This window comes from Herpailurus yagouaroundi, unplaced genomic scaffold, assembly GCF_014898765.1.
Source record: "Herpailurus yagouaroundi ecotype Mexico unplaced genomic scaffold, PumYag 28, whole genome shotgun sequence".
Taxonomy (NCBI): domain Eukaryota; kingdom Metazoa; phylum Chordata; class Mammalia; order Carnivora; family Felidae; genus Herpailurus; species Herpailurus yagouaroundi.
Genome location: NW_024412376.1, coordinates 90,241,253 through 90,268,811, shown reverse-complemented (window position 1 = coordinate 90,268,811; position 27,559 = coordinate 90,241,253). Strand labels below are relative to the sequence as shown.

The 27,559-nt window shown below is 35.9% G+C and overlaps 1 protein-coding gene and 1 long non-coding RNA gene across 2 annotated transcripts in view; one reads left to right on the top strand and one right to left on the bottom strand.

Annotated features, from left to right (window-relative positions):
- The window catches only part of LOC121032393 (uncharacterized), a 50,167-nt gene extending 48,729 nt beyond the window's left edge, over positions 1-1,438 (bottom strand). The window contains exon 1 of the long non-coding RNA XR_005791260.1: positions 900-1,438. This is a non-coding gene — a long non-coding RNA (uncharacterized LOC121032393). The remainder of the gene's footprint in view (positions 1-899) is intronic.
- Positions 1-27,559, top strand: part of GRID2 (glutamate ionotropic receptor delta type subunit 2) — a 1,464,148-nt gene that overhangs the window by 1,137,404 nt on the left and 299,185 nt on the right. Inside the window, exon 11 of the mRNA XM_040478406.1 lies at positions 17,617-17,929. Within this exon, the coding sequence (XP_040334340.1) occupies positions 17,617-17,929 (313 nt within the window). The remainder of the gene's footprint in view (positions 1-17,616; positions 17,930-27,559) is intronic.

Sequence of the window (27,559 nt, the reverse complement as noted above, 5' to 3'; positions counted from 1 at the left end):
AACTATGTACCGAGGAGAGCAGAGCAAGAGAAAATTAGTCTGATTCCTAACACTAGAAACTTTATCAGCCTGGGTCTGTTAGTTATAGAACTTCTATATGATGTTTCAGCCAGTGATATTGTGGGCATTTCTTCTACTTGTAAGAAAAGAATAGGCAGGTTTTATGTTTTCTCCCTTTAAAAACTAGAATGTATTTGTAATATTGTTTTTACAATTTAATATTCAAATTTATTTTTCTTCTTAGTTTTGCTTTTTTATATTGTATCAATGCCAACCTTATTAGCCAGTGCTGTAATACATATGCTTTTCTGTTGTGTTTTGTTTTTACATTGAGCCGTTTTACATGTTGAGCTAAATGGACTCATATGGTTTAACTTATCTGACAAATTCACATATTTTATTGGAAGTCTAAGCTAGAAAATCCCTATTCCCACATTTTTAAAAGCTAAAACTTGGGGAAAAAAAACTTTCTAATTAGCTGGCAATATTCACTACCCTGTCATATTTGAGCATTGCCAAGATGCTCCTCTTCTTATGTGTCTACTGAGTTTGGAAGACATTTTTACAAACTATGGTCATAAACTTTGGGGCAATTTGTGAAACTCCTATTCACTTTTTCGAGCAAATATAAGCATCCAACCTCCCTTTTTAAATTTTCAAATGATACGTTCAAATAACTATAACAGAAGAAAATTAAATACATTACTGTAAATTAAGGAAGGGTGGCTCTCATCAACCAGAAGTTGTCAGATTTCAGGAAAGCACAGTCCTAAGAAATTTTAGCTTTCCAGGGACCCTGTACAAATGCCATAAATTGCCCTAATTTGGAAGAGTACAGAGTGCAGCTAAGAGCAAGCCGTGAGCTCAACCGAAAGCATAACATTTGACTGTCTACTCACTGTTGAGGCTCAGTGGCACCACTGTTATCCTCTGCGTGGCTTCTTGTTCTCCAGCAGGCAAGTTAGTGTTCAGTCACATGGTGGTCCAGGGTTCCAAGCACAGCAAGATAAAGGGCAACCTCCATTGCGCAAACCTTTCAAGGCTCTACTTGTATCATAATGCTTCTCTCCCACTGAGTGCCACATCACTGGCTAATCCCAGATCAAAAGGATAGGGAAATAGGCTGGACCACCTTGTGGGAAGAGCTGTAGGGTCACATGGCAACAGGGCATGTGTATGGAAATGGGAAGAATTTTCTGGTTGTTTTTGTAATCTGCCATGGTGATAGGTTAGGTTAATAACATCAAGAAAGAGTGGAGGATTATAAACTGAAATACTTAACAGAGAACAGGCAAAGATAAATGAGTGAAATTGGATATAAGTGCATATGCATGCACTGTGCTTGCATGGTGAGAGCTAAAGTTAATTGGAAATTTCCTGCACTTTCTAAAGGGGCAGCTGCCTCTCAGATCCATGAAAATGTATTGCTACATATTCCAATTTTTACAAAAATGCCAAGTTTGGACTGTTGCATAGAATCTGCTAATTTTGAATTGTGGCTAAATTACTTACTTTTTTAAATTTGTAAAGTATTAAATACAATATAAATAGTATAATTAATAAAGTTTACTTAGATAAATTTGTTTCCTACAGATAGTGAGGGCTCATAGGTAAATTAGAAAATATGATAATATATTAGGTACCCCCTGAAACTCCTTAGTTTCTACATAAAATAAATAATACTTAACAAATTACCTGTTCAAAATACGATGAAACTAAAATTAATAAAAGTATTTTAAGCAACTACAAGATAAAATCTCAAACCACTTGAAAATTAAAAATAAGTGAACAAAAATTAAAAAGAGCAAACCCTCCTAAACTAGTTTTAGAGCAAAAGAAGAAATAAAAACTAAACATACATTCTATTTAAAAAATAAAGATGAAGAACTACAAGAAAATTGTTTTTGAAACTTTTTTAAAAATGTGAATTTTTAAGGCCTATTTAATTATTAAATTAAAATAAGGAAGCATGCATTCATCTCAATAAATAAAATAATAAAACCCCAATGAAAACTACTAAAGCTTAAGTTATAATAAAGTAAAAATTCATACTTTAAAATTTATAAGTATAGAATTGGTAAAGGGAAAAAAATCTCAGTTCTTTGAAAATACCTAAACAAAAACAAACTTCTGGCAAGTCTGGGTTAATAGAATGGGATGCATAAATAGTTACATTGAAAAAGAGAAAGTGTATATCAAATAAGGAAAATGTTCACAAGTTTAAATAGATAATAAACACAACTCTATAATTATTAATTTGAAAAATCTTAATAAATGAATTATTGTCAAGGAAACATCCCATAATTAAAATTGACTCAAGAAAAAACAACTACAATTATTTTTCAAATATACCAAAATTATTTATAAGCAAATTAATCAAGGTTATTACTTATTTTCTTCATTCCTTTCAGGAAAGAATAGGACAAATGATTAAAACATTTCATACAAGTTATCCAATTACTTTTATAAAGCTAGAATATCCCTCCAAACAAAATCTAACAATGATACCACACACAAAAAGAAAACAATATGAAGTATCACTTATGAATATGGATATATCCCAAAATCCTAAAATGTGTCCATTTAAATTTGACCCATCAGCAAATTAAAATATAATCAAGTATTACCAAATAGGATTTATTTCAGAAATAGAGTAATTATTTAACATGAGGAAATTATATTACTCCTTGTTTTAGATTATTAATAAAAACAGGTAAAATGCATATAATGATCATAAAAAATGACCAAAATATAAGTGTCATTTGAGATCAAATTGGGAAAGAGCAGCCACATGCATTTGAGACTTCCCATGCCTCATTCCCCAAATTATAAAATCACCTACAAATACAAATAAAATCACATCTGACCACAGAAAATCCCACACAGAGATCACTATATTCTTCAAATTATCTATAAGTATATAAAATCCCAACAGAATATCCCAACAGATTCAGTTGGAGTCCCAACTGAGATTACAAATCTATGAGAAGAGGGAGAAGAAAGACTTAAATGACTCCATTTAAAAGAAAGAGATTATGCATGAAGCAGAAGAGAAAATTTAACTTAACAAGTGTTAATGTGTGGAACACAAACCTGGAACTTGGTAAACCACAGCACTAGCTAAGGGGAAGGGACTAAGTGGTAAGTGTGCCACAGCAATAACCTCAGGGAATCATTACTTCCTGGAGAAGCGGAAATAGAGAAGACACGTGCTCTTTGCAGATGTTTTAATGAAGGTAAAGTGAGGGTAGTAAATGAGGAAAATTAAGAATCCTGTAGAAACTAAACAGAAACCCCCTCTAAAACCCCCTCTTAAAAACAAAAACAAGAACAAAAACAAAAAAAACACCTCCCATTAAAGAAGCCGTATGTTACTACAATGACAGAAAGAAGTTCTATTGAACTAGGAACCTTGTTTACAAATTATCTAGGAATATAAAAATAATTGGACAGATTCCATTCAAAACTACTCAGAGTATGACTCAATACTTTGGTTTATCAATTGGCTTATCAAAGTTTTTCTCACATAGACAACTACAAAGAAAAATGAAATTGTGACATAAAACTCCAAATCAAATTAAAAATTTCACACAAGCATTTGATTTTTTTTCAAAAAAAAAAAAAAAAAAACGAAAGAAAGAAAAGGAAAATAAACAGGAACCCCTGCGTGGCTCACTTGGTTAAGCATTAACTCCTGGTCTTAGCTCAGGTCGTGATCACAGGGTATTTGTGAAGATTTACTGAATTAATCATTGAAAAGTATTTAGTGCATAGCAGGCACTATGTAAATATTAAATAGTAGTGATAGTAGTAAGTAAAATCTCCTTAGTACTTATGTTAATTGGATTATTAGCTGCCTTATCAGGTGCTAAACTATAATCAAATTAATATCATTCTTTCCATGAGTTCACAAATACTTGTATAAAAGTATAAAAGTAAAGATATGAAAACATTAAGTGTGGTTGTCTTATTAGATTTAAATGTCTTCTTTATAACTTTTTGTCCTTTAAACATTTTCTAGAATTATTAAGTATGATCTTAATTTCAGAATAAAAGTCAGTTTAACAACAATTTCATTGGTCTACCTGGAGATTTAATCATTTCCAGTGGTGTATTTGAAACATAATTAATTTTTGTTATGTGTTGGTAAGTAACTGAAATACTAATCTACAACAGTGACATATTAAAATATATCTGTTTCTATCAAAGAAATACATAAAATCTTGACATTGAAAAAAAATAATTTTTTATTAATTTGACAATTTGGTTATTTTTCTTTTCCCCAGTACTTCTGCTTTGGTTTCTCCTATGGATAGTAATAACTTATATACTTTATTTACCTAGAGAGGTCTATTGAAACTTTAAGTCTTTTTTTTTCAATGTATGAAATTTATTGTCAAATTGGTTTCTATACAAAACCCAGTGCTCATCCCAAAAGGTGCCCTCCTCAATACCCATCACCCACCCTCCCCTCCCTCCCACCTCCCATCAACCCTCAGTTTGTTCTCAGTTTTTAAGAGTCTCTTATGCTTTGGCTCTCTCCCACTCTAACTTTTTTTTTTCCTTCCCCTCCCCCTTGGGTTTCTGTTAAGTTTCTCGGGATCCACATAAGAGTGAAAATATATGGTATCTGTCTTTCTCTGTATGGCTTATTTCACTTAGCATCACACTCTCCAGTTCCATCCACGTTGCTACAAAGGGCCATATTTCATTCTTTCTCATTGCCACATAGTACTCCATTGTGTATATAAACCACAATTTCTTTATCCATTCATCAGTTGATGGGCATTTAGGCTCTTTCCATAATTTGGGTATTGTTGAGAGTGCTGCTATGAACATTGGGGTACAAGTGCCCCTATGCATCAGTACTCCTGTGTCCCTTGGGTAAATTCCTAGCAGTGCTACTGCTGGGTCATAGGGTAGGTCTATTTTTAATTTTTTGAGGGACCTCCACACTGTTTTCCAGAGAGGCTGCACCAATTTGCATTCCCACCAACAGTGCAAGAGGGTTCCCATTTCTCCACATCCTCTCCAGCATCTATAGTCTCCTGATTTGTTCATTTTGGCCACTCTGAGTGGCGTGAGGTGATATCTGAGTGTGGTTTTGATTTGTATTTCCCTGATGAGGAGCGACATTGAGCATCTTTTCATGTGTCTGTTGGCCATCTGGATGTCTTCTTTAGAGAAGTGTCTATTCATGTTTTCTGCCCATATCTTCACTGGGTTATTTGTTTTTCGGGTGTGGAGTTTGGTGAGCTCTTTATAGATTTTGGATACTAGCCCTTTGTCTGATATGTCATTTGCAAATATCTTTTCCCATTCCAGTGGTTGCCTTTTAGTTTTGTTGGTTGTTTCCTTTGCTGTGCAGAAACTTTTTATCTTCATAAGGTCCCAGTAGTTCATTTTTGCTTTTAATTCCCTTGCCTTTGGGAATGTGTCAAGTAAGAAATTGCTACGACTGAGCTCAGAGAGCTCTTTTCCTGCTTTCTCCTCTAGGGTTTTGATGGTTTCCTGTCTCACATTCAGGTCCTTTATCCATTTTGAGTTTATTTTTGTGAATGGTGTGAGAAAGTGGTCTAGTTTCATCCTTCTGCATGTTGCTGTCCAGTTCTCCCAGCACCATTTGTTAAAGAGACTGTCTTTTTTCCATTGGATGTTCTGTCCTGCTTTGTCAAAGATTAGTTGGCCATACATTTGTGGGTCTAGTTCTGGGGTTTCTATTCTATTCCATTGGTCTATGTGTCTGTTTTTGTGCCAATACCATGCTGTCTTGATGATGACAGCTTTGTAGTAGAGGCTAAAGTCTGGGATTGTGATGCCTCCTGCTTTGGTCTTCTTCTTTAAAATTACTTTGGCTATTCGGGGCCTTTTGTGGTTCCATATGAATTTTAGGATTGCTGGTTCTAGTTTCGAGAAGAATGCTGGTGCAATTTTGATTGGGATTGCATTGAATGTGTAGATAGCTTTGAGTAGTATTGACATTTTGACAATATTTATTCTTCCAATCCATGAACACGGAATGTTTTTCCATTTCTTTATATCTTCTTCAATTTCCTTCATAAGCTTTCAATAGTTTTCAGCATACAGATCTTTTACATCTTTGGTTAGATATATTCCTAGGTATTTTATGCTTCTTGGTGCAATTGTGAATGGGATCAGTTTCTTTATTTGTCTTTCTGCTTTCTGTTGCTTCATTGTTAGTGTATAAGAATACAACTGATTTCTGTACATTGATTTTGTATCCTGCAACTTTGCTGAATTCATGTATCAGTTCTAGCAGACTTTTGGTGGAGTCTATTGGATTTTCCATGTATAATATCACATCATCTGCAAAAAGTGAAAGCTTGACTTCATCTTTGCCAATTTTGATGCCTTTGATTTCCTTTTGTTGTCTGATTGCTGATGCTAGAACTTCCAACACTTTGTTAAACAACAGCGGTGAGAGTGGACATCCCTGTCGTGTTCCTGATCTCAGGGAAAAAGCGCTCAGTTTTTCCTCACTGAGGATGATGTTAGCTGTGGGCTTTTCATAAATGGCTTTTATGATCCTTAAGTATATTCCTTCTATCCTGACTTTCTTGAGGGTTTTTATTAAGAAAGGTTGCTGAATTTTGTCAAATGCCTTTCTGCATCGATTGACAGGATCATATGGTTCTTATCTTTCTTTTATTAATGTGATGTATCACATTGATTGATTTGCGAACGTTGAACCAGCCCTGCATCCCAGGAATGAATCCCACTTGATCACAGTGAATAATTCTTTTTATATGGTGTTGAATTCGATTTGCTAGTATCTTATTGAGAATTTTTGCATCCATATTCATCAGGGATATTGGCCTGTAGTTCTCTTTTTTTAATGAGTCTCTACTGGTTTAGGAATCAAAGTAATACTGGCTTCATAGAATGAGTCTGGAAGTTTTCCTTCCCTTTCTATTTCTTGGAATAGCTTAAGAAGGATAGGTATTATTTCTGCTTTAAACGTCTGGTAGAACTCCCCTGGGAAGCCATCTGGTCCTGGACTCTTATTTGTTGGGAGATTTTTGATAACTGATTCAATTTCTTCGCTGGTTATGGGTCTGTTCAAGCTTTCTATTTCCTCCTGATTGAGTTTTGGAAGCATGTGGGTGTTTAGGAATTTGTCCATTTCTTCCAGGTTGTCCAGTTTGTTGGCACATAATTTTTCATAGTATTCCCTTATAATTGCTTCTTTCTCTGAGGGATTGGTTGTAATAATTCCATTTTCATTCATGATTTTATCTGTTTGGGTCATCTCCCTTTTCTTTTTGAGAAACCTGGCTAGAAGTTTATCAATTTTGTTTATTTTTTCAAAAAAACAACTCTTGGTTTCGTTGATCTGCTCTACAGTGTTTTTAGATTCTATATTGTTTATTTCTGCTCTGATCTTTATTATTTCTCTTCTTCTGCTGGGTTTAGGCTGCCTTTGCTGTTCTGCTTCTGTTTCCTTTAGGTGTGCTGTTAGATTTTGTATTTGGGATTTTTCTTGTTTCTTGAGATAGGCCTGGATTGCAATGTATTTTCCTCTGAGGACTGCCTTCGCTGTATCCCAAAGCGTTTGGATTGTTGTATTTTCATTTTTGTTTGTTTCCATATATTTTTTAATTTCTTCTCTAATAGCCTGGTTGACCTACTCATTCCTTAGTAGGGTATTCTTTAACCTCCATGCTTTTGGAGGTTTTCCGGACTTTTTCCTGTGGTTGGTTTCAAGGTTCATAGCATTGTGGTCTGAAAGTATGCATGGTATGATTTCAATTCTTGTAAACTTATGAAGGGCTATTTTGTGACCCAGTATATGATCTATCTTGGAGAATGTTCCATGTGCACTCGAGAAGAAAGTATATTCTGTTGCTTTGGGATGCAGAGTTCTAAATAGATCTGTCAAGTCCATCTGATCCAATGTATCATTCAGGGCCCTTGTTTCTTTAATGACCGTGTGTCTAGATGATCTATCCATTTCTGTAAGTGGGGTGTTAAAGTCCCCTGCAATTACCACATTCTTATCAATAAGGTTGCTTATGTTTGTGAGTAATTGTTTTATATATTTGGGGGCTCCTGTATTCGGCACATAGACATTTATAATTGTTAGCTCTTCCTGATGGATAGACCCTGTCACTATTATATAATGTCCTTCTTCATCTCTTGTTACAGCCTTTAATTTAAAGTCTAGTTTGTCTGATATAAGTATGGCTATTCCAGCTTTCTTTTGACTTCCAGTGGCATGATAAATAGTTCTCCATCCCCTCACTCTCAATCTGAAGGTGTCCTCAGGTCTAAAATGAGTCTCTTGTAGACAGCAAATAGATGGGTCTTGTTTTTTTATCCATTCTGATACCCTATGTCTTTTGGTTGGAGCATTTAGTCCATTTACATTCAGTGTTATTATAGAAAGATATGGGTTTAGAGTCATTGTGATGTCCATAGGTTTCATGCTTGTAGTGATGTCTCTGGTACTTTTTCTCACAGGATCCCCCTTAGGATCTCTTGTAAGGCTGGTTTAGTGGTGACAAATTCCTTCAGTTTTTGTTTGTTTGGGAAGACCTTTATCTCTCCTATTCTAAATGACAGACTTGCTGGATAAAGGATTCTCGGCTGCATATTTTTCCTGTTCATCACATTGAAGATCTCCTGCCATTCCTTTCTGGCCTGCCAAGTTTCAGAAGAGAGATCAGTCACAAGTCTTATAGGTCTCCCTCTATATGTTAGAGCATGTTTATCCCTTGCTGCTTTCAGAATTTTCTCTTTATCCTTGTATTTTGCCAGTTTCACTATGATATGTCGTGCAGATCAATTCCAGTTATGTCTGAAGGGAGTTCTCTGTGCCTCTTGGATTTCAATGCCTTTTTCCTTCCCCAGGTCAGGGAAGTTCTCAGCCATTATTTCTTCAAGTACACCTTCAGCACCTTTCCCTCTCTCTTCCTCCTCTGGAATACCAATTATGGGCATATCATTTCTCTTTAGTGCATCACTTAGTTCTCTAATTTTCCCCTCATACTCCTGGATTTTTTTATCTCTTTTTCTCAGCTTCTTCTTTTTCCATAATTTTATCTTCTAGTTCACCTATTCTCTACTCTGCCTCTTCAATCCGAGCCGTAGTTGTCTCCATTTTATTTTGCAACTCGTTGATAGCATTTTTAGCTCCTCCTGGCTGTTCCTTAGTCCCTTGATGTCTGTAGCAAGAGATTCTCTGCTGTCCTTTATACTGTTTTCAAGCCCAGCGATTAATTTTGTGACTATTATTCTAAATTCACTTTCTGTTATATTGTTTAAATCCTTTTTGATCAGTTCATTGGCTGTTGTTATTTCCTGGATGTTTTCTGAGGGGAATTCTTCCGTGTCATCATTTTGGATAGTCCGTGGAGTGGTGCAGGACTGCGGGGCACTTCCCCTGTGCTGCCTTGAATAACTTGCGTTGGTGGGTGGGGCCGCATTCAGACCTGATGTCTGCCCCCAGCCCACCGCTGGGGCCACAGTCAGACTGGTGTGTGCCTTCTCTTCCCCTCTCCTAGGGGCGGGATTCACTGTGAGGTAGCATGGCCCATCTGGGCTACTTGCACACTGCCAGGCTTGTGGTTCTGGGGATCTGGCATATTAGCTGGGGTGGGTAGGCAAGGTGCACGAGGGCACCAGGGGTAGGCTTAGCTCGCTTCTCCTTAGGTGATCCACTTCAGGAGGGGCCCTGTGGCAGCAGGAGGGAGTCAGACCCACTGCTGGAGGTGTGGATCCTCAGAAGCACAGCTTTGGGTGTTTGCACGCTGCAAGCAAGTTCCCTGGCAGGAAATGGTTCCCTTTGGGATTTTGGCTGGGGGATGGGCGAGGGAGATGGCGCTGGTGAGCACCTTTGTTCCCCGCCAAACTGAGCTCTCTCGTCCCGGGGCTCAGCAACTCTCCCTCCCGTTGTCCTCCAGCCTTCCTGCTCTCTGAGCAGAGCTGTTAGCTTATAACCTTCCAGATGTCAATTCCAGCTTGCTGTCGGAACATACTCCGTCCGGCCCTTCCGCTTTTGCAAGCCAGACTCGGGGGCTCTGCTTGGCCGGCGGGCCTTTCCTCCGCCCCGGCTCCCTCCCGCCAGTCCATGTAGCGTACCGCCTCTCCACCCTTCCTACCCTCTTCCGTGGGCCTCTCGTCTGGGCTTGGCTCTGGAGACTCCATTCCGCTAGTCTTCTGGTGGTTTTCTGGGTTATTTAGGCAGGTGTAGGTGGAATCTAAGTGATCAGCAGGACGCGGTAAGCCAAGCGCCCTCCTAGGCCGCCATCTTCTCCTCGAAACTTTAAAGTCTTTAGAACCAAAACACATATATTCCTCTATTAACAAACATAGAATAATTATATAATAAGGTCTCAATAAATAATTTTTAGCACTAAAATTTCAGAGTTAAAAGGGCTCTTATATTACCAGTTATAATCCATTTATTGTACAGATGAGTAATCTTCAAATGATGAAAGCTTGGCTACTTACCCGAAGTCATGTCATGTATCTTTAGCTGAAGATGAAAGATAACATTCTTCTTTCTTTCATCACCTTTCTTTTCTTCGTGCTTTAGAATTTCTTTAACATCTGCTTTCTCACAAGCAAACTTAGAATTTTTACACTAAAACACTATTTGAACACCAAAGAATATAAAATAATATTTAAGCAGACTGTCAAGAAATTTTAAAAATCTATGATCAGCCCATTCTTTTGAAGAGCAAGAGAAGGAAATATATAGTTTAAGAAGTTGGATATGCAGAGAGAGACCTAATACTTGTTAAATATGTGCCAAAAGTCTTCAATAACTATTTTCCTTCCACTTTATGCAAAAAATCCTTAAGGTGGGAGATATAAGGGGTAAAGAATCTCAAGGAAATTAAAGCTCATTGTATGTACTTTTAATCAATTCAAATTTCTAGGTTCAAATGAATGATATCCTAGGGCAATTAGTGCATTTTCTGAGGTGACTTATGAGTTGCTATGGATAATATGTACAAAACATGGAAAAGGGGAATGTTATACAGTTGGAGACTGACATATTTAAAATTACAAAAAAAAATCCATTCTGCTTGACTGACTAGTGACTTTGATTTTATTCTCTGAAAAAGTACAGGATGGATTATTGATCTGATGTGTTATAGGTGATAAAATAAGTAAGCAGTTCATTTTTGTTTTTGATACCATGAACTATCATTGGAAAATGAAAATCTGGTTACACATGCATTTTGAGTTTAATAATGCCTTTTACAAAGTACTTAAAAACTATATAGAGAAGCCTTGTTGGATTACACTATAATAAAGGATACTTGTGGGTGATTAAAAAACATTTTGGAGTGTTAACTAATGAGCTACCATCAGAGTTGGAAGAACTTTAGAGGCAAATTGCAATGACTGGGATTTGCCCATGTATTTTTTATCAATATCTTGCTAGCAATGTGGGTGAAGAATTAAAGCCTGCTTCTCAGACATCCAAATGAACCAAGGCTAGCAGAAAATGTTGATGTAGTGATTGATAGGTAACAATTCAAAATGTTTCCAATAGATGTGAAAGACCAAAGAACCAAAGAATGAAACTGATGATAGACAAATATAAAATCCAACATTTGGTTCAAAATCAATTCCATAGGACTTATGAGAAGTTCTAGATTGATAGTGTTTCATTTAGAAATATGTTTGACCATAAGTTTAGTTTAAGGCAATGTTGTACTTCACCTAGTAAAAATGATCCAAGCTTTAATTTTATTTTCAAAAACTATATTATTCATATCAGTTGAGGAAACATTGATTAATTAGATTATGTTTGTAAGAAAATGATCAGTATTTTGAGGGATATGGAAACCATATTTTGAGAAGAGTGTAAAAGCAAATTGTTTTTTGTGTTAAAATAGTTATTTCCAATTGGAGAATAAAATAGTACTTTTCAAATATTTGAAAGATTAGGTACATCTATTCAGATTTATAATGTGATGTATAGATGACAACGTTAAGACACTTAATAGAAGATATATAGGGGAGCAGATATCAGTTCCTTATATAATGAAAGCTTTGTGTTAATTGGAATATGTCAAATATAAATTGTTCATCTTGAAAAGATGCAATTGGACTTATAATATTAAAAAAATAATGGACTTGGAACATATGACATGGCATTAGATATATACTAAGCATTAAAAAAATGTGTAACTATTACTAATATCATGTCCCTAGCATTATGGTCAAGCGTAAATTAGATAATTATTTGTGAGACATGACCATTTATTTCAGATTAAATTTAGAACAAATGTTTTCCAAGCTCTCTAAGTTTATGCTTCTAAGATTCAATTATTGTATGGCTTATTAGCCATGCCCCCTTGTAATGTCCACCCATCTCCTTTTCATGACTTGAAATAATACAAATCTTTTATCTTCTTTCAATGAAAACATTTAGACTGTGTAATTAGAATATTTTGAAAAAAATTCTTTATATTCCAATTTTAGAGTTAGTTCTTTCTAAAATTTAAATAATCACTTATTCATTAAACATTTGACATATATTAATATTTTGAAATATATTAAACCTACTATAGTAGACTCTTGATTACCTTAGCGAATGACAAATAGCATAAATAGAAACATATTAATAAACCAAGAACCTTATTTTAATTATTGAGGCAATTATTCATTAAGATACAAATTTTTTATTACTGCTATAAAACTTCATAAATTTTATATTATATTTTGTTTTTATTCTGTAAAAATCTCTTTCTGTTGGGAATGCTGAAGAATAGAAGAGATTTATAAGAATTGAATAACAAGCATCCAGTGAATGTTCCATCTTTCTTTACATGTGAAGCAAGTTTTTATTGATCATGAATCTATGCCAAACAAAGGTGGTAGATACCAGGAATATGTCAATTTAAAACAAAAATAAAAACTAGTCATGGAGCTTGCAGTCTAGTAGAAAAGTCAGACATTATTCAAAGGATCACACAAATATTTGTAAAATTACAACTGTCAGAACTGCTAGAGAAGTGAGGGATATAGACTTCTGGTAGTATAAATAACAAGAATTATTATTCTAATCATGGGGGTCATGGATAGCTTCCCCGAGGAAGTGATAATTGAGCTGATTTATGAATATGAATATGAGTTTACTTGAAGAATTTTCAGGAAGGACAATCCATTCAATGGAAATAACATGTACAAAGACCATGCATCAGGAAGTAGTGCTGGAAAGAAAAATAGTCCAGTATATATATATGTTGAGGTAGGTTGAGGATAATCCATCTAAAAATGTATAGGTTATGTTAAAGATTTGAATCCTTTTCCTCAGAGCAATGCAAATGCATTGAAAACCTTTAAGCTGTGTAAGGGACAGATAGATTTGCTCAACAGAAACATTACTTTTACTGCAATAGGGAAATTAAGAAAAAAGAAAAGGTAGATTTCAGATAGACTCTTAATAAGCCCATAAAAGCAATGGTGAGAACTGACAATAGTAGAGAAGCGAATGTATATTAGGATTGCCAGGAGGTAGAATCAATAGTTACAGATAAGACAGGAGGTGTAAGATTGGAAAAGATAATGAAACCACCAAGATTTAAGACTTGTGTGAAAAGATATTCATTGAGGAAGGAGACACTGAGAGAAGACTAGTTAGAGTTGAACAGCCTGAGTATGGTCTTGGCCATGTTAAATCTGAGGTATTTTTGAGACTTCTAATAGAAGTATCAATTATGAAGTTACATAAATCACTCTGGACTCCAGACCTCAGATCTATATCTAGAAATATAAATTTGTAAATCTGATGTATGAATGGGGACAATGGAAGTAATGTATATAAATGGGATTGCCTAGGCGGAAGATCAAATGGGAAAAGTCTATAAAGCCCAAGTCCAGAGGATTGCCAACATAAGCTTGAAAAAGGAAATGAAAAAGAAGCTTATGTCATGTCATGAAATCCAAGGAAAAGAGTGCTTATGATGGAGAAAGCAGTCATCATTGCCAAATGTTGTCAAGAAACCTAAACAGATGAGCACTAAATTGTATCCATTTGAGTCAGCAATGCAAAACTTAAAAAGTGCTGTGTCCCTTGAATAATAGAGTGCTTAGCAATATGGGTACAAAAGAATCTTCCCAGACTTACTAGGAGATTGGGAAATAGAGACAAATCTTTAAAGAAAATTGTGAAAAAAGAGAGAGGAAGTAAAGGTAATAACTGCGATTCAGAAGTTGTAGGAGAGGAGGACAGACTTTTCTCTTTTTTTGTTGTTTTTATTTTAATGCAAAGGAGTTACAGAATCTTTTCATAGGAAATTTAGTTGATAGGATGATGTTTTATACATAAAAGATAGGAGTTTAAATATCTGAAAGAGGGAATTGGTTGATAAGTTTACTAATGGTGGGTTGGTTTTTGGAAGGAAGACAGTTCTTTCATTGTAAATAGACGTTAAATAGAATAGGCTGGGTGCAGGATATATGTTGAGTGGTAGAAGGTAGAAATAAGCCTGAATTTTAATCTGATATCTTTTATGTTCCTTATAAGATAGCAGTTAAGGTCATCTTTCAAGAGTTGGGAGGGGTGGTTACTGAGAAAATTAAAGATTTCATGACAGTAAAGATTTGAAATGTAGAAACTGGAAAAGTGAATTGACATATATGCATACATAGACAGGTAAATAATTAGATAAATAAGTGATAAGGAAGGAAGGGAGGGAGAGAAGGTGAAAAAAAAGAAGAGGAAAAGAAAAGGAAGGAAGACAGTGAAGGAGGCAGGGAGGGAGGATAGGAATGATCATTTGTTTCTGATCATTTTTGGTAGTTTGGAGATATTCAAGAAGTTAACTTTTTTGAATCAGTGGTTCTTGGCTTTTTTTTTTTTCCTGCTCCAATAAAATTCTAATACAAGTAAGGACTATCACATACTCATATGAAGCACAATTATCTGCTCAATATTGTGATTCTGTAGAATAGGATGAAGTACTTTCTTAGAAAGGTGTATACATATCTCAGGGATGAGAAAATGTGTGTATATGTGTTTATATTGTGTCTGTATATAAATGTATTTGTGCAGTTTGAAAAGCTTATCACATGATTCTGATATGCCCTCCACAGGAATACTGGGAATTTCTCCTTGAAAACAGAGTAGCCAAGTGTTAAAATTGGACCAGAACCTAGGAAGTTAGTTCTCCGTAAAAATATGACAAGTAATTATTATATTTAATAAATCTGTTAGCATATACAATATAATCAGTTTCCTTTTCCAAAAAGAAAACACACATTATTCCCTAAATATCTTTTCTCCATTATACAAATTCACTTCGTGATACTTACCTATTAGTAGAATTAGTATGTGACTATTCCAATTCATGATCATTTAAATGTTAACATTGAATTATTAGAAAAATATTGATGAAAGTTTACACATAGTCAACTTGTTGTCAGTAAGTTCTTCCATAGGTGAAATATTCTGATTGTGATTGAGTCATAAAATGCATTAGCTCAGTAGTCCATCAATTACTGGATTACTGATCCATAGTACTGTAATGTCCTGAAAAACTAAAGGCAACTTCTGAAAGCCTAATGAATCTCGGAGAGATATTTATTACCATTAGGATTAAGATAATATGAGTCCACTCACAGTAGTCACACTAATATAGTTACATTCATTTCACAAATAGATAAACTGAAGTTTACAAAAGATAGAACTGGAGAAATAAGGATCCAGGTTAGCTTTTCAACCTTAAAAGACCAAATTCCTAATACTTAGCTATAGAAAATAAATATATGAGGGGCACTTGGGTGGCTCAGTCATTTAAGCATCCGACTCTTGATCTCAGCTCGTCTTGATCTCAGGGTATGAGTTCAGGCTCCACCTTGGCCTCTATGTTGAGTATGACACCTACTTAAAAATAAATAAATAAATAAATAAATAAATAAATAAATAAATAAATAAAAACATGAGCCTGAAAGCAATAATAATTATTTCTCTGAAAGTTTATTTTCACATATGTTATTAAGTATAATACCTCTCTGTTAATAATTATAAGCTCATGGTGTGTATACTAATATGGCCTTGTTGCAATATAAATACTACAATAAAAAACCCACAAAATTTGAGACTCTGTTAAGATAAAACTTGTCCTAAAACCAGTTATCTTAACCACCTACCATTTGCATCATTTGGAAAATGAAGGATTTTTGCAATGAGGTAAGTGGTTATGAGCTGTGATTTGTAGTAAGAAAAACCTAGCTTTAGTATTGACTTCTATACTTATAAACAATGAGAACTAAACAAGGTACACAATTCTTGTAGTTTCTGTATGAAATAAAGGGGAAAACACACAATTCATGAATTACATTCATATTGTAAGGATTAAATAAGAAAATGTATTTAAATATTTAGTACTGGACTTAGCAACAAATATATATGGACTGATATGTATGTATAAACATATGCATATATGTGCATATATATGTACACACACAAACGCACATGATTCTTAAATACATGTAGAATATTTTTGAAGCCATTATTACTTCAGACACTAGATTTATTTGAGCCAGTTTAGCATTTCGTTTGGTATGTTACTTCACATGTTTTTTTGTTTCTTTTTTGTTTTGTTTGTTTTCTTTTGTTCCGTTTTGTTTGGTGTCCAAAAGCAATAAAACCTGTTGCTGTCTTCCTTCATAAAACAATAAGTAAGGAAGAAAAATAATAGCAAAAATGTTCAACACACAATTTACTATTATTTTTATTTGTCTGGAAGGAGCTTCCCACAGCTTTAATCACAGCCATGGATCATTATTTCAAACAAAATACATCTTCTGGTTATTTAAATATGTGTTCTCATATTATAGAATTTAAATATGTCATTTGTTCTGTGCTCTCCCTACAATTCTACTCTGTGCTTCAAATAAGTAAAATAGCATGTACTGCCATTTTTAATGCTATCACTGAGAATCTAGGGAGATACACATTGAAAAGAAGAGTTGTTACTCTGAGAAGAATTATGTCTCCTTAATTTTTCATTTTTTGTTAAGACATTTCTGAGATTTGTGCAATAAAATCATAGTAGAGACTTTTGGCAAATGACACTATAACAGTGCTATATGAAAGTTCTGACTGTAATGCATTTAGAAATCAATAATATAAATTTTGATGCAGAGAAATCTAAACCAAGAGTAAATGCTGTGTTGAGGGGTTTTTTTTTAAATATGCTATCTAATAATTTACATCTTAAGAACATAATAAAAATATCTTGGGAACATTTTCTCAGAAAGCATTCCTTAGAATATGTTTTGCCTTTGTTACTGTGTTAATGACGGCTTTGATAAAAAGGACTCAAGAAAAAAAGACAATTTCCTTCAGGTGTTATCTGTTTGAAATATTCTTCATTGATTTCACATGCACTGATAATATGAACAAGGTCATTTATCTGACTCTGGTGGGGCAAGATTTGCAGTAAGAAATGCAAAATTCATACAGAGCTCTCCTCTAAGAAATATCTGCAGTGTTTTTCCGTTTATATAAAAAGACTAAAGATGTTGCCTGAGGCATCTATTTTCGTTTCCTTCAGGCAAGTTGAAGCACCACAAATCAAATTGTTTTCCACATTGTTAATTTATTATTTTCTCTTTTCAATTTTTCAGAGAGCTGACATAGGGATTTCTGCTTTAACCATCACCCCAGATCGTGAGAATGTGGTGGACTTTACAACACGCTACATGGACTACTCAGTGGGAGTACTACTTCGAAGGGCTGAAAAGACAGTGGATATGTTTGCCTGTCTCGCACCATTTGATCTCTCTCTATGGGCTTGCATTGCTGGCACTGTTCTTCTGGTGGGTCTTCTGGTCTACCTCCTAAATTGGCTTAATCCCCCACGATTACAAATGGGATCAATGACATCTACTACTCTCTACAACTCCATGTGGTTTGTCTACGGATCCTTTGTACAGCAAGGTAAGGAGAATAAAAAAAAACATTTTGGTATGAGAAAAGGATATGTTTCAAATGCCATGAATCAGTTAAGAATGTTCAGTATCTGACATCAATAAGTGTTCTAAAGGGTCTTCACAGCAATGCTCAGAAAAGAACATTTCCAGATCTTTCCTAGAGGATCTCAAACACAGGAGGAGTCCTGCAAAAATGGTTCATTATCTTTTGATGTAGGTTCAATTTCATAAACAAAGCCAGAAATAAATGTCAGAGATAAGGTTCACAAGAAACTCAAGATCAGATTCCCCTTCCTTCCCGCCTAAATTATTTTTCCTTTCTCTGACATTCTGAGAAATTGCCTTATGAGGATGAAACAACTTACTACCAGACCAGATACTGTTTAATTATTTACATATGTAAGACACGTTAGGACTTGTTCTTTATTCAGAGACATTGTTTAATGTATTAAAAATATTCATTGACAATGAAAAACTTTGATTAATTTAAGACTCTGATAAGAAATTTTGTTTTATTTTTCATCTTAATATATAATCTTTACCAGTGATTTAACTTACAATTTCATTGTAACAATGAAATGTAAAGAATGTCTTTGTTGGGGCGCCTGGGTGGCGCAGTCGGTTAAGCGTCCGACTTCAGCCAGGTCACGATCTCGCGGTCCGTGAGTTCGAGCCCCGCATCAGGCTCTGGGCTGATGGCAGAGCCTGGAGCCTGTTTCCGATTCTGTGTCTCCCTCTCTCTCTGCCCCTCCCCCGTTCATGCTCTGTCTCTCTCTGTCCCAAAAATAAATAAACGTTGAAAAAAAAAATTAAAAAAAAAAAAAAAAAGAATGTCTTTGTTTTGTTATTCAATATTTAATTTACCCTACTCTTTAAAATTGTCAGGTTAATTCTTTGGCTCTTACCATTTTAGAATACAATAATAATTATTGAACTCCTTATTTGAGACTACAGCCATTGTACAGAATGAAATAATAATATACTTAGGGGATTGATAGTTTCTTACAAACCTGTCACATGTCACATGTATTGAAGAGGAGAAATATGTGTCACAATGGAGATACATGACACTTTAGCCTTAATATTTACAACTGTCAATAGCATCATATTTTTTATTCACACTTGCTATTAGATCTTCCATTAAATTTGAGTATTTGTTCTCAACTTCATACTCCTGATTGAGACCACTGGCCCAGAGAGGGCCGTGGACAGAGCCCTAAGGAAAGGAATGGGTAGATGGGCTTTCCGTGGTAACTGACAAGGAATGATGAGAAAGATCCAAGCACCGTGTATAGTATGCAGTGATATACATACAAAATAAAGAGAGTATTTAAATATGTAGGGTTTGGTTGACTATGTTAAACATTTCAAAAAATCAAAAAACAAATCAAAAAGATATTTGCTGGATTTAGCAATAAACTTTGCTATAGGTAATATTCCAGTGACTATAGCTACATAACAAGTTCCTCTACCAATTCTGTGGGTCAGAAGTTTAGACAAGACATTGGAAGGGTTGCCAGAGTCCAGCTTCAGCATGTCCAGGGGTTCCCGAAGGATGAATGGTGTCAGCAAAAAAGTGAAAATAAAACAAAACAAAAATCAAAATAAAAAACTAAAATAAAAAGCTAAAATAAGAAACTAAAATAAAAAACTAAAATAAAAATGGACACAAACAACAGCAGTGTGTTGAACTGGCCGATTTATTGCAGTAAACATGGCATTATATTTGCTAGTGATTTCCTTGTAACATACGTCATCTATGTTTTTCTAACATTACCCAATTCTAAAATTGTTCCTTTGTATAATCCCTCAGTAAGGAATAACGTGATTGTTTTGTCATAACGTCCCCTCCTGCCCTTTGCTTATTGATTAATTTCTTTTATTGTTTTTATTATATATCTATGTTTATAATTTATAAAGTTCTTGCTTTGCTGTTTTCACGAAAGGCCATTTATCTCTCAACATCTCAAGTGGAACAGTTACAGGGACACGACCTCTTAGTTGTTTCCCTGAACCATTCGTGGTTTTAAAGAACAAAAGGGTTCACCTGGGTCAGAGGTGCCAAGAAGGGGGCCAAGAGGGCCTTAGAAACCCACACCTTATACATTCTCAGAGAGACAATGCACCTAGGAACCAGTGAACCATTCTGTAGCTTTAACCGACTAGGTTCAATCATCATCTGGAATGCCTCCTGGGGGCCAGGTGGGCCTAGGGGTCAGAGTGACCTGTGTCCATAGATACACTCCTTAGTTACCGGAGTGGGGCTTTCGGATCCATATGTCTCTCCTTCGTTGGCCGCTTTTGCTGGCAAATGCATGAGGCTATCCTTCCTGTAAGTAGAGGAGTCTCCATGGGGATGGCAAGGGCCAAATGTAAGGCCGCCCAATTTCTTGCGGAACCTTATTTTCTTCCCTAATGGTTCTTTTCCCAGGGGGCCTGCTGAGGGCAATTCCCCAACAGACAATACCCCAAGTAGTTTTAAGACCACACTATCTAAAAGCGGGAGGACAAGAAGCTTCACTGTCGGTGGGCCGCCTTGCAGTCACCAATCCATCCACAGCCCAGGCTTTGCCACACAGGCTGGGTAGCTCGACTTCCAGCAAAGGATGGCTTGTCTTTACTCAGTGATGTCTGAGGACTCGACTAGACGACTTAAAGTCTGAAGATGAACTCATCTGTAGGCTTGTGCATTTCACTTACATGTCTGGTGGCTGATGCTGACTGAGGGCTTGTAGCTTCAGTTTTCTTCTGTGGTCTCTCTTCATGGGATAGTTTGGCCTTTCTCACAGCACGATAGTTAATTTCTCCATAGAGAGCATTCCAAAAAGAGAAAAAAGAGTCAATAAAACAGACGAATATTACAATGCAGATTGGGGATCACAAACTTGTATGACAGTTTGAGTTCCTCTTGCAGGCAACGTACCGATTGTGCCCATCATATGGCTTTGTTACAAGGTTTAAAATGGCTAAAAATTATGAAATTCTTAGATACAATAACTTCTATAAGGATCACATAATTTACCAAATAAAAAACAAAAACTGATTAGATTCAGCTGTGGATAGTGAGGCACATGGAAAATGTATAACAAGGCAAATGATTTTAGATTATTGGAAAGATAATGATTAAAATGGTAGTTCTTATGGTACATGGAGCAATAAAAAATTAGAAATACCAATAATGAGAATGCAGTAAGAGTAGCCTGGAGAGTAATAGAGTAGTAGTAAGAGAGAATAGGGTTCTTGATGAGGCCAAAGACAAAAGTGGAAACATCAGTGTGAGAGAGTTTGAAGTTTTTATTTATGGATTCCTGAGGTTAAGAGTTGTTGAAAGACTTTAAAGCTGATCAAGGAACTGAGAGCCTAGAGCATTGGATGAGCCATCTGCAATTATGGTCTGCTTGGAGGAAAATGAGCCACGTGCCAAAGTTGTCCGTAAATGAGGAGAGATAGGAGACATTGACAGATATGAACAGTGACTAAAAATAGAAGTTGGTATAGTTAGATGTAATTAACCTCTGTTTTCACCTCAGTTCTTCCCAATCCATCCAATTTTCTGTATATGGTTTTAATAACCATCAATTTCCAATTGACCACCAAATCTGCATCATCCATTCTTTTAGTTTTGTATATCCAGCTGCTCTGGATATAGCAGAAGTACCGTGAATTCCAACATGCCAAAAAATTGAATTTATTTTATACTTTAAAGCTTTGTAGCCTCTCATATTCTATATTCAAGCTGATGCATTACTAACTACTCAGATAATCAGGTTAGAAACTTTGAAAATAGTTTTGATTTCTTCTTCCTTCTATCCCTTATATCCAACCATAATCAAGTCCTGTGAATTTTACTTTCTAAATATTTCTAGAAGTGGAAATCTTGTCTCACCTACACAGAGAAGTCTCCACTGCTCTCAAGATTAGGCCTAACTCATTTCTCAGGATCTTTATATTTCAGTTTTGTCCCCTGCAAATATATGCCCCACATACTTTATAGCTAGGTTTTTGCTATCAGGGAGAGCTAACCACATAATTTCCATTCTTTAAATATTTCCTTTGGCTCCCCACTGCCCACAGTTTAAAAAAAATTTTTTTTAACGTTTATTTATTTTTGAGACAGAGAGAGACAGAGCATGAACAGGGGAGGGTCAGAAAGAGGGAGACACAGAATCGGAAACAGGCTCCAGGCTCTCAGCTGTCAGCACAGAGCCCGACGCAGGGCTCGAACTCACGGACCACGAGATCATGACCTGAGCCGAAGTCGGCCACTTAACCGACTGAGCCACCCAGGCGCCCCCCACTGCCCACAGTTTAAAAGCTATTTAGAACATGAACAATATTCCACCAGTAGGCTCCTGTCCGGTGCTCAATTCTCATCTCTTACCACTCATGCATCACATCTAATTCTCCAGTTACTCCAAACAGCTTTTGTCCCTTGAACACAAGATTGTGTCATGACTCTCTGCCATTGCTTCTGCTCTTTTCAGTTCCTGAAATGCCTTATTACTAAGCTGCTTAATCTCTATTCCCACTCACTGCTTTCATATGGCAAGTTGTTATGCATCCTCTAATTCTTGCTTTGCTTTCACTTCTTTTAGGAAATGTTTAGCGGGATTAAGGACCATCTTCTATGCTTCTGAAGATATATTTATCATAGCACTTAGGAACCCATGGGGGAGGGGAAGGAAAAAAAAACAAAAAACAAAAAAGAGGTTAGAGTGGGAGAGAGCCAAAGCATAAGAGACTGTTGAGAACTGAGAACAAACTAAGGGTTGATGGGGGGTGGGAGGGAGGAGAGGGTGGGTGATGGGTATTGAGGAGGGCACCTTTTGGGATGAGCACTGGGTGTTGTATGGAAACCAATTTGACAATAAATTTCATATATAAATAAAAAAAAATATATGGTGTAATTGCCTTTCCCCTCCCCCCATTTGTCTCCATCTGAGTCCTTTGAGCACAAAACAGTGTCTTATTTATCTTTATCATCCCTTTGCCTATAGTTCAGGGTCTTATATATATTAAGTGTTTGATAAATGCAAACCGATCAACTAAATTAATAACTACATGCTAAATTGTTAATTAAACCAAGAATAGAGTTAACTGCAATATTGTGCTTATTAGATTATAATCTGTTCCCCAATGGTCTAAACTCCCTAAACCTAAGAGGAAGTTACTCAGAATGTCTCTACTGATGTATTTTATTAAGTAGATAAGATACAGAACTTTTGAATAAGGTCTCCAATTCATTGAACTTTATTTTTGAGGATGTTGATATGCTTTCTGAACTCTGCCTCTAGGTAGCCAAATTCTTGTAATTTTTGGAGCACATTAAAGAGAAAAAGATAAGTAAAATTACCCATATGGCTACCAGGCTTTTCTAGTTCTGTAAGCATGATACAGATATCAAAAGTTACAAATAGGTTAAGCACTTTTCCATCCTAACTGGGCCTTTAGATGAATTGTACAGCCTATAGGTTGATTGTGCATTTATACAAATTCTTAGTGATGGATAATGCTGAATTGCATATGATTAACTACTTCATCTTTGAAATGCTGCTATTCTTCCACTTCCTAACAATGAAAGGTGAATTCATTAAAAGATCCAGAGAGCATCTTTACATTTTGATTAAAAATAAATCAAGAAAATGCTCCTAAAGCCTATGAAAAAAGAATCAGTCAATGACAGTGTCCATGCACAGGCAATGTAGTTAAAATTAGGTATAATTTTCAATAAAAACATAGTCTTTTTAAGAAGTACAGCTGTTATTCAGAATTACAGTCTTTATTGAATCAGTAGACAAGATTGAATAGGGCTAAAAAGCATTTTTATGTATTATCACATAAATTTCTGAAAAAAGAATTTAGGGACCACTAAAAGAAAAATGTTAAATATATGTGAGTTGTTTACTAATTCTGACTTTTTAAAAAAATACGTAACTTCAAAGCATTCTGGAAAAACAGCTCAGGGAATCCAACTGTGCAAAAGCAGTATGGCCCATTATAGAGATAAACTTGGTACATCTGTTTGGCTGGAACATTAGAGCTTGTGAATTAGATAGTGAAATGCATGAATGAGAGACCAATTTTATGCAAGTTTTGTTGTCATTTTATATCTTCTTTTATTTCCGTGTCTATGTGCATCTCTCTGCAATCAAATACTTAAACAACTAGGGTTTGATTTTTGAAGATCCTTATGTTTAGTTTATGGGCAGTGACTCTCAATTTCATCTGGGCTGGAGCGAAGGGTGCTCTGTGACTTTTTCACACACGTGGTTGTATGTAGTTATGTTTCCTGTTTATTTGCAAAGGGAAATTTCAGAGTTTGCCTCACATGGTTTTGTCTGATCTATGAAGTATGAATACTTATAGTCCTGCAAAATATTTGAAGCTATTCCATATGTTTATTTACCAACAAGCATATATTAAGTACCAACTATATGCCAGGGACAAAAGGAAAACAAGGAATGAACTACATTAACCGGTTTAATAACTATTTCTTGGGTATGCTGTGTATTGTGCCCAACCTAGATGCTTTGAGATCTAGGTCATAAATAAGAAAGACACAGTTCTTTCAGGAATGCTAGGAACCAGCAAAATCGGCCACAGCCAAATGGGACCAAAAACAAACAAACAAACAAACAAACAAAAACAAAAACAAAAACAAAAACTGAAAACACTTCTGATGAGAAGAGCAGACAGAATTATTGGAAAGAATAAAGAAGGAAAATTCCTTTGATAGCTTTCTTAAAGATCAAATAGCTCCACAGATGCCAGTGATGAATAGAAAGGGGGCCTTTAGGAATAGTAGAAGATAGCTTGATGGCTCCTGCACAAGAGTTAACAGGAGAGGAAAACCACGGTCTTTGAGATCCCAGAACAATATTTTGAAGAAAATAGTTCTTTCCACTGCCAGATGGATTGTAGTGTTACAGAGAATCACAACTTTCTCATTTCCATTAAAAGAAGAGTCAGACATTCTTCTCTATCAAATTAAGCAACTAAAGAGCTTGCTGATGAGAGAGCATCTCTTTAAAACTTTGCATAGAAGAATAACTCCAAAAAGACATCCACTTTAATAGTGTAGATGTCAAATATATGAAATTTATCAATGTCCTAGTCACAAAGCCCCAAAGGATTCAAACCTTATAATGTGGTAGCTAAAGCTATTCCTTTGTAATGTTATCTGATATTTCACATTCAATTTGAATATAACAAAAATTATATTGGCTAGCTCTGTTGTTTACTGACCCTAATGAACACAGGGAAAATGAGAGTAATTCCCAGTGACAGGCTAACTGGGCTATAGAGACAAATTTCTTCTATGTTCTGTTCTTACAGATATTAACTCAAAAAAGCTCTCTGTAATTTTTATTTAGGTTCAAACAACATCTCTGTTGTTGCTAACTATGACTGACAGTCCTTAACGAAGGGAGCGCCAAGCATTCTGAGAGCTGTCACATCCACTTGAGAATTTCCCCATGCTGATTTAAAACATGACAAGGTGCTCATTTTCTTTCTTTTTATCACCAGAATTCACCACTAAAGAAAAAAAAAAGTTGAATTTTCACATTCTCAGATACTGTTCTAAGTCTATCTTTATGGGTGTGAGGAATTAGTAATTTGTATGACTAGACAACAATGTGATGATGCTAAGATGGGAATCCATTGGTTTACATTTCCAATGAACAGTAATGGACTCCTAAGCAGTTATTCCATGAATTATGTGCATGTAATATGCCCCCAAATTTCATTTCTTAATATCAGCTCTTCATGATTTGAGCCAGAAAATCCCTTCTCATGCTAAACTGGGCTTTTGAAGAGTTGAAAGTAACCAAAGAATGAGGCACAAATCATACCTCTACTTATAAAATGCTTATAAAACAAGAACTGGTGTAAACAACATTTTCTTGACTACTTTGAACTATTTAAGAATGCAAACTATAATTCTGCTTCAGATTCTGTGTCTCCCTTTCTCTGTCCCTCCCTTGATTCACACTGTCTCTCTCTCTCTCTGTCTCTCTCTCTCAAAAAAAAGTAAACATAGGGGCGCCTGGGTGGCTCAGTCGGTTAGGCGGCCAACTTCGGCTCAGGTCATGATCTTGCGGTCCGTGAGTTCGAGCCCCGCATCGGGCTCTGTGCTGACAGCTCAGAGCCTGGAGCCTGTTTCAGATTCTGTGTCTCCCTCTCTCTGACCCTCCCCCGTTCATGCTCTGTCTCTCTCTGTCTCAAAAATAAATAAACGTTAAAAAAAAATTAAAAAAAAAGTAAACATTAAAAAAAATTAAAAAAAAAAGGGGGGGGGTGCCTGGGTGACTCAGTCAGTTAGGCATCCGACTTCGGCTCAGGTCATGATCTCACAGTTCCTGGGTTCTAGCCCCATGTCAGACTCTGTGCTGACAGCTCAGAGCCTGGAGCCTGCTTCAGATTCTGTGTCTCCCTCCCTCTGTCCCTCCCCCACTCACACTCTGTCTCTGTCTCTGTCTCTCTCTCTCTCACTCTCTCTCAAAAAAAAAAAAATGAACATTTTAAAAAAATTAAAAAAAGAATGCAAACAATAATTAAAAGCATTGTTTTAGTATTTAACAAAACAAAGGAGTCATTTCCTGAGAGACCTTAAAAACAAAAAACAAATAACAAAAAACCTGAAGAGTGATTTTAAGATATTCTGAGTTGGTTTTCTCCAAAGTGCTGTAAGAAAAAACGTATTTTTAAAAACCTGTATTTTTTTAATTTTTATTTATTTTTGAGAGAGAGAGAGAGAGAGAGAGAGAGAGCATGAGTTGGGGAGAGGCAGAGAGAGAGGAGGAGACACAGAATCTGAAACAGGCTCCAGGCTCTGAGCTGTCAGCACAGAGACCAACACAGGGCTGGAACTCACAGACTGCGAGATCATGACCTGAGCCCAAGTTACATGCTCAACCATTAAGCCACCCTAGTGCCCCCAAAATGTAAATTTTTTTTAAGTTTATTTATATTGAGAGAGAGAGAGGGCAGGAGGGGCAGAGAGAGGGAGAGAGAGAGAGAATCCCAAGCAAGCTCCACATGGTCAGTGCAGAGCCCCATGCAGGCTCAAACTCAGGAACCATGAAATCATGACCTGAGTGGAAACCAACAGTAGGATGCTTAACCGACTGAGCCACCCAGGTGCCCTAAAACTCTAAATTTAAGTGATGAAAAAGGAGGTGTTACAAGCCCTTTAAAATAGCATTGACATCATTGTAGCTCTCAGTATTTACAGTATCATATTCCAATACCCTTCAGCTTAAGTCATAACAATAGGGTCAGGGGCACTGTGTGGCTCAGTGGGTTAGGTGTCCAACTCTTGATTTCAGCTCAGGTCATGGTCTCACAGTTCTGAGTTCAAGCCCTGTATCAGGATCCACGCTGACAGCAAGGAGTCTGCTTAGGGTTTTCTCTCCCTCTATCTGCCCCTCCCCTGCTTATTCTCTCACTCTCTCTCTCTCTCTCTCTCTCTCTCTCAAATTAAATAAGTAAAACTTCAAAACATTTTTTAATTAAAAAAAAAAAGAATAGGGTCCAACATCACCAAATATAAATGTATCCTAAAGGTGATTTAGGATTTATCAAACTTAAAATATTGGGATCAAAAGACTATGGGTGGTAATAGAGACCATCAGTT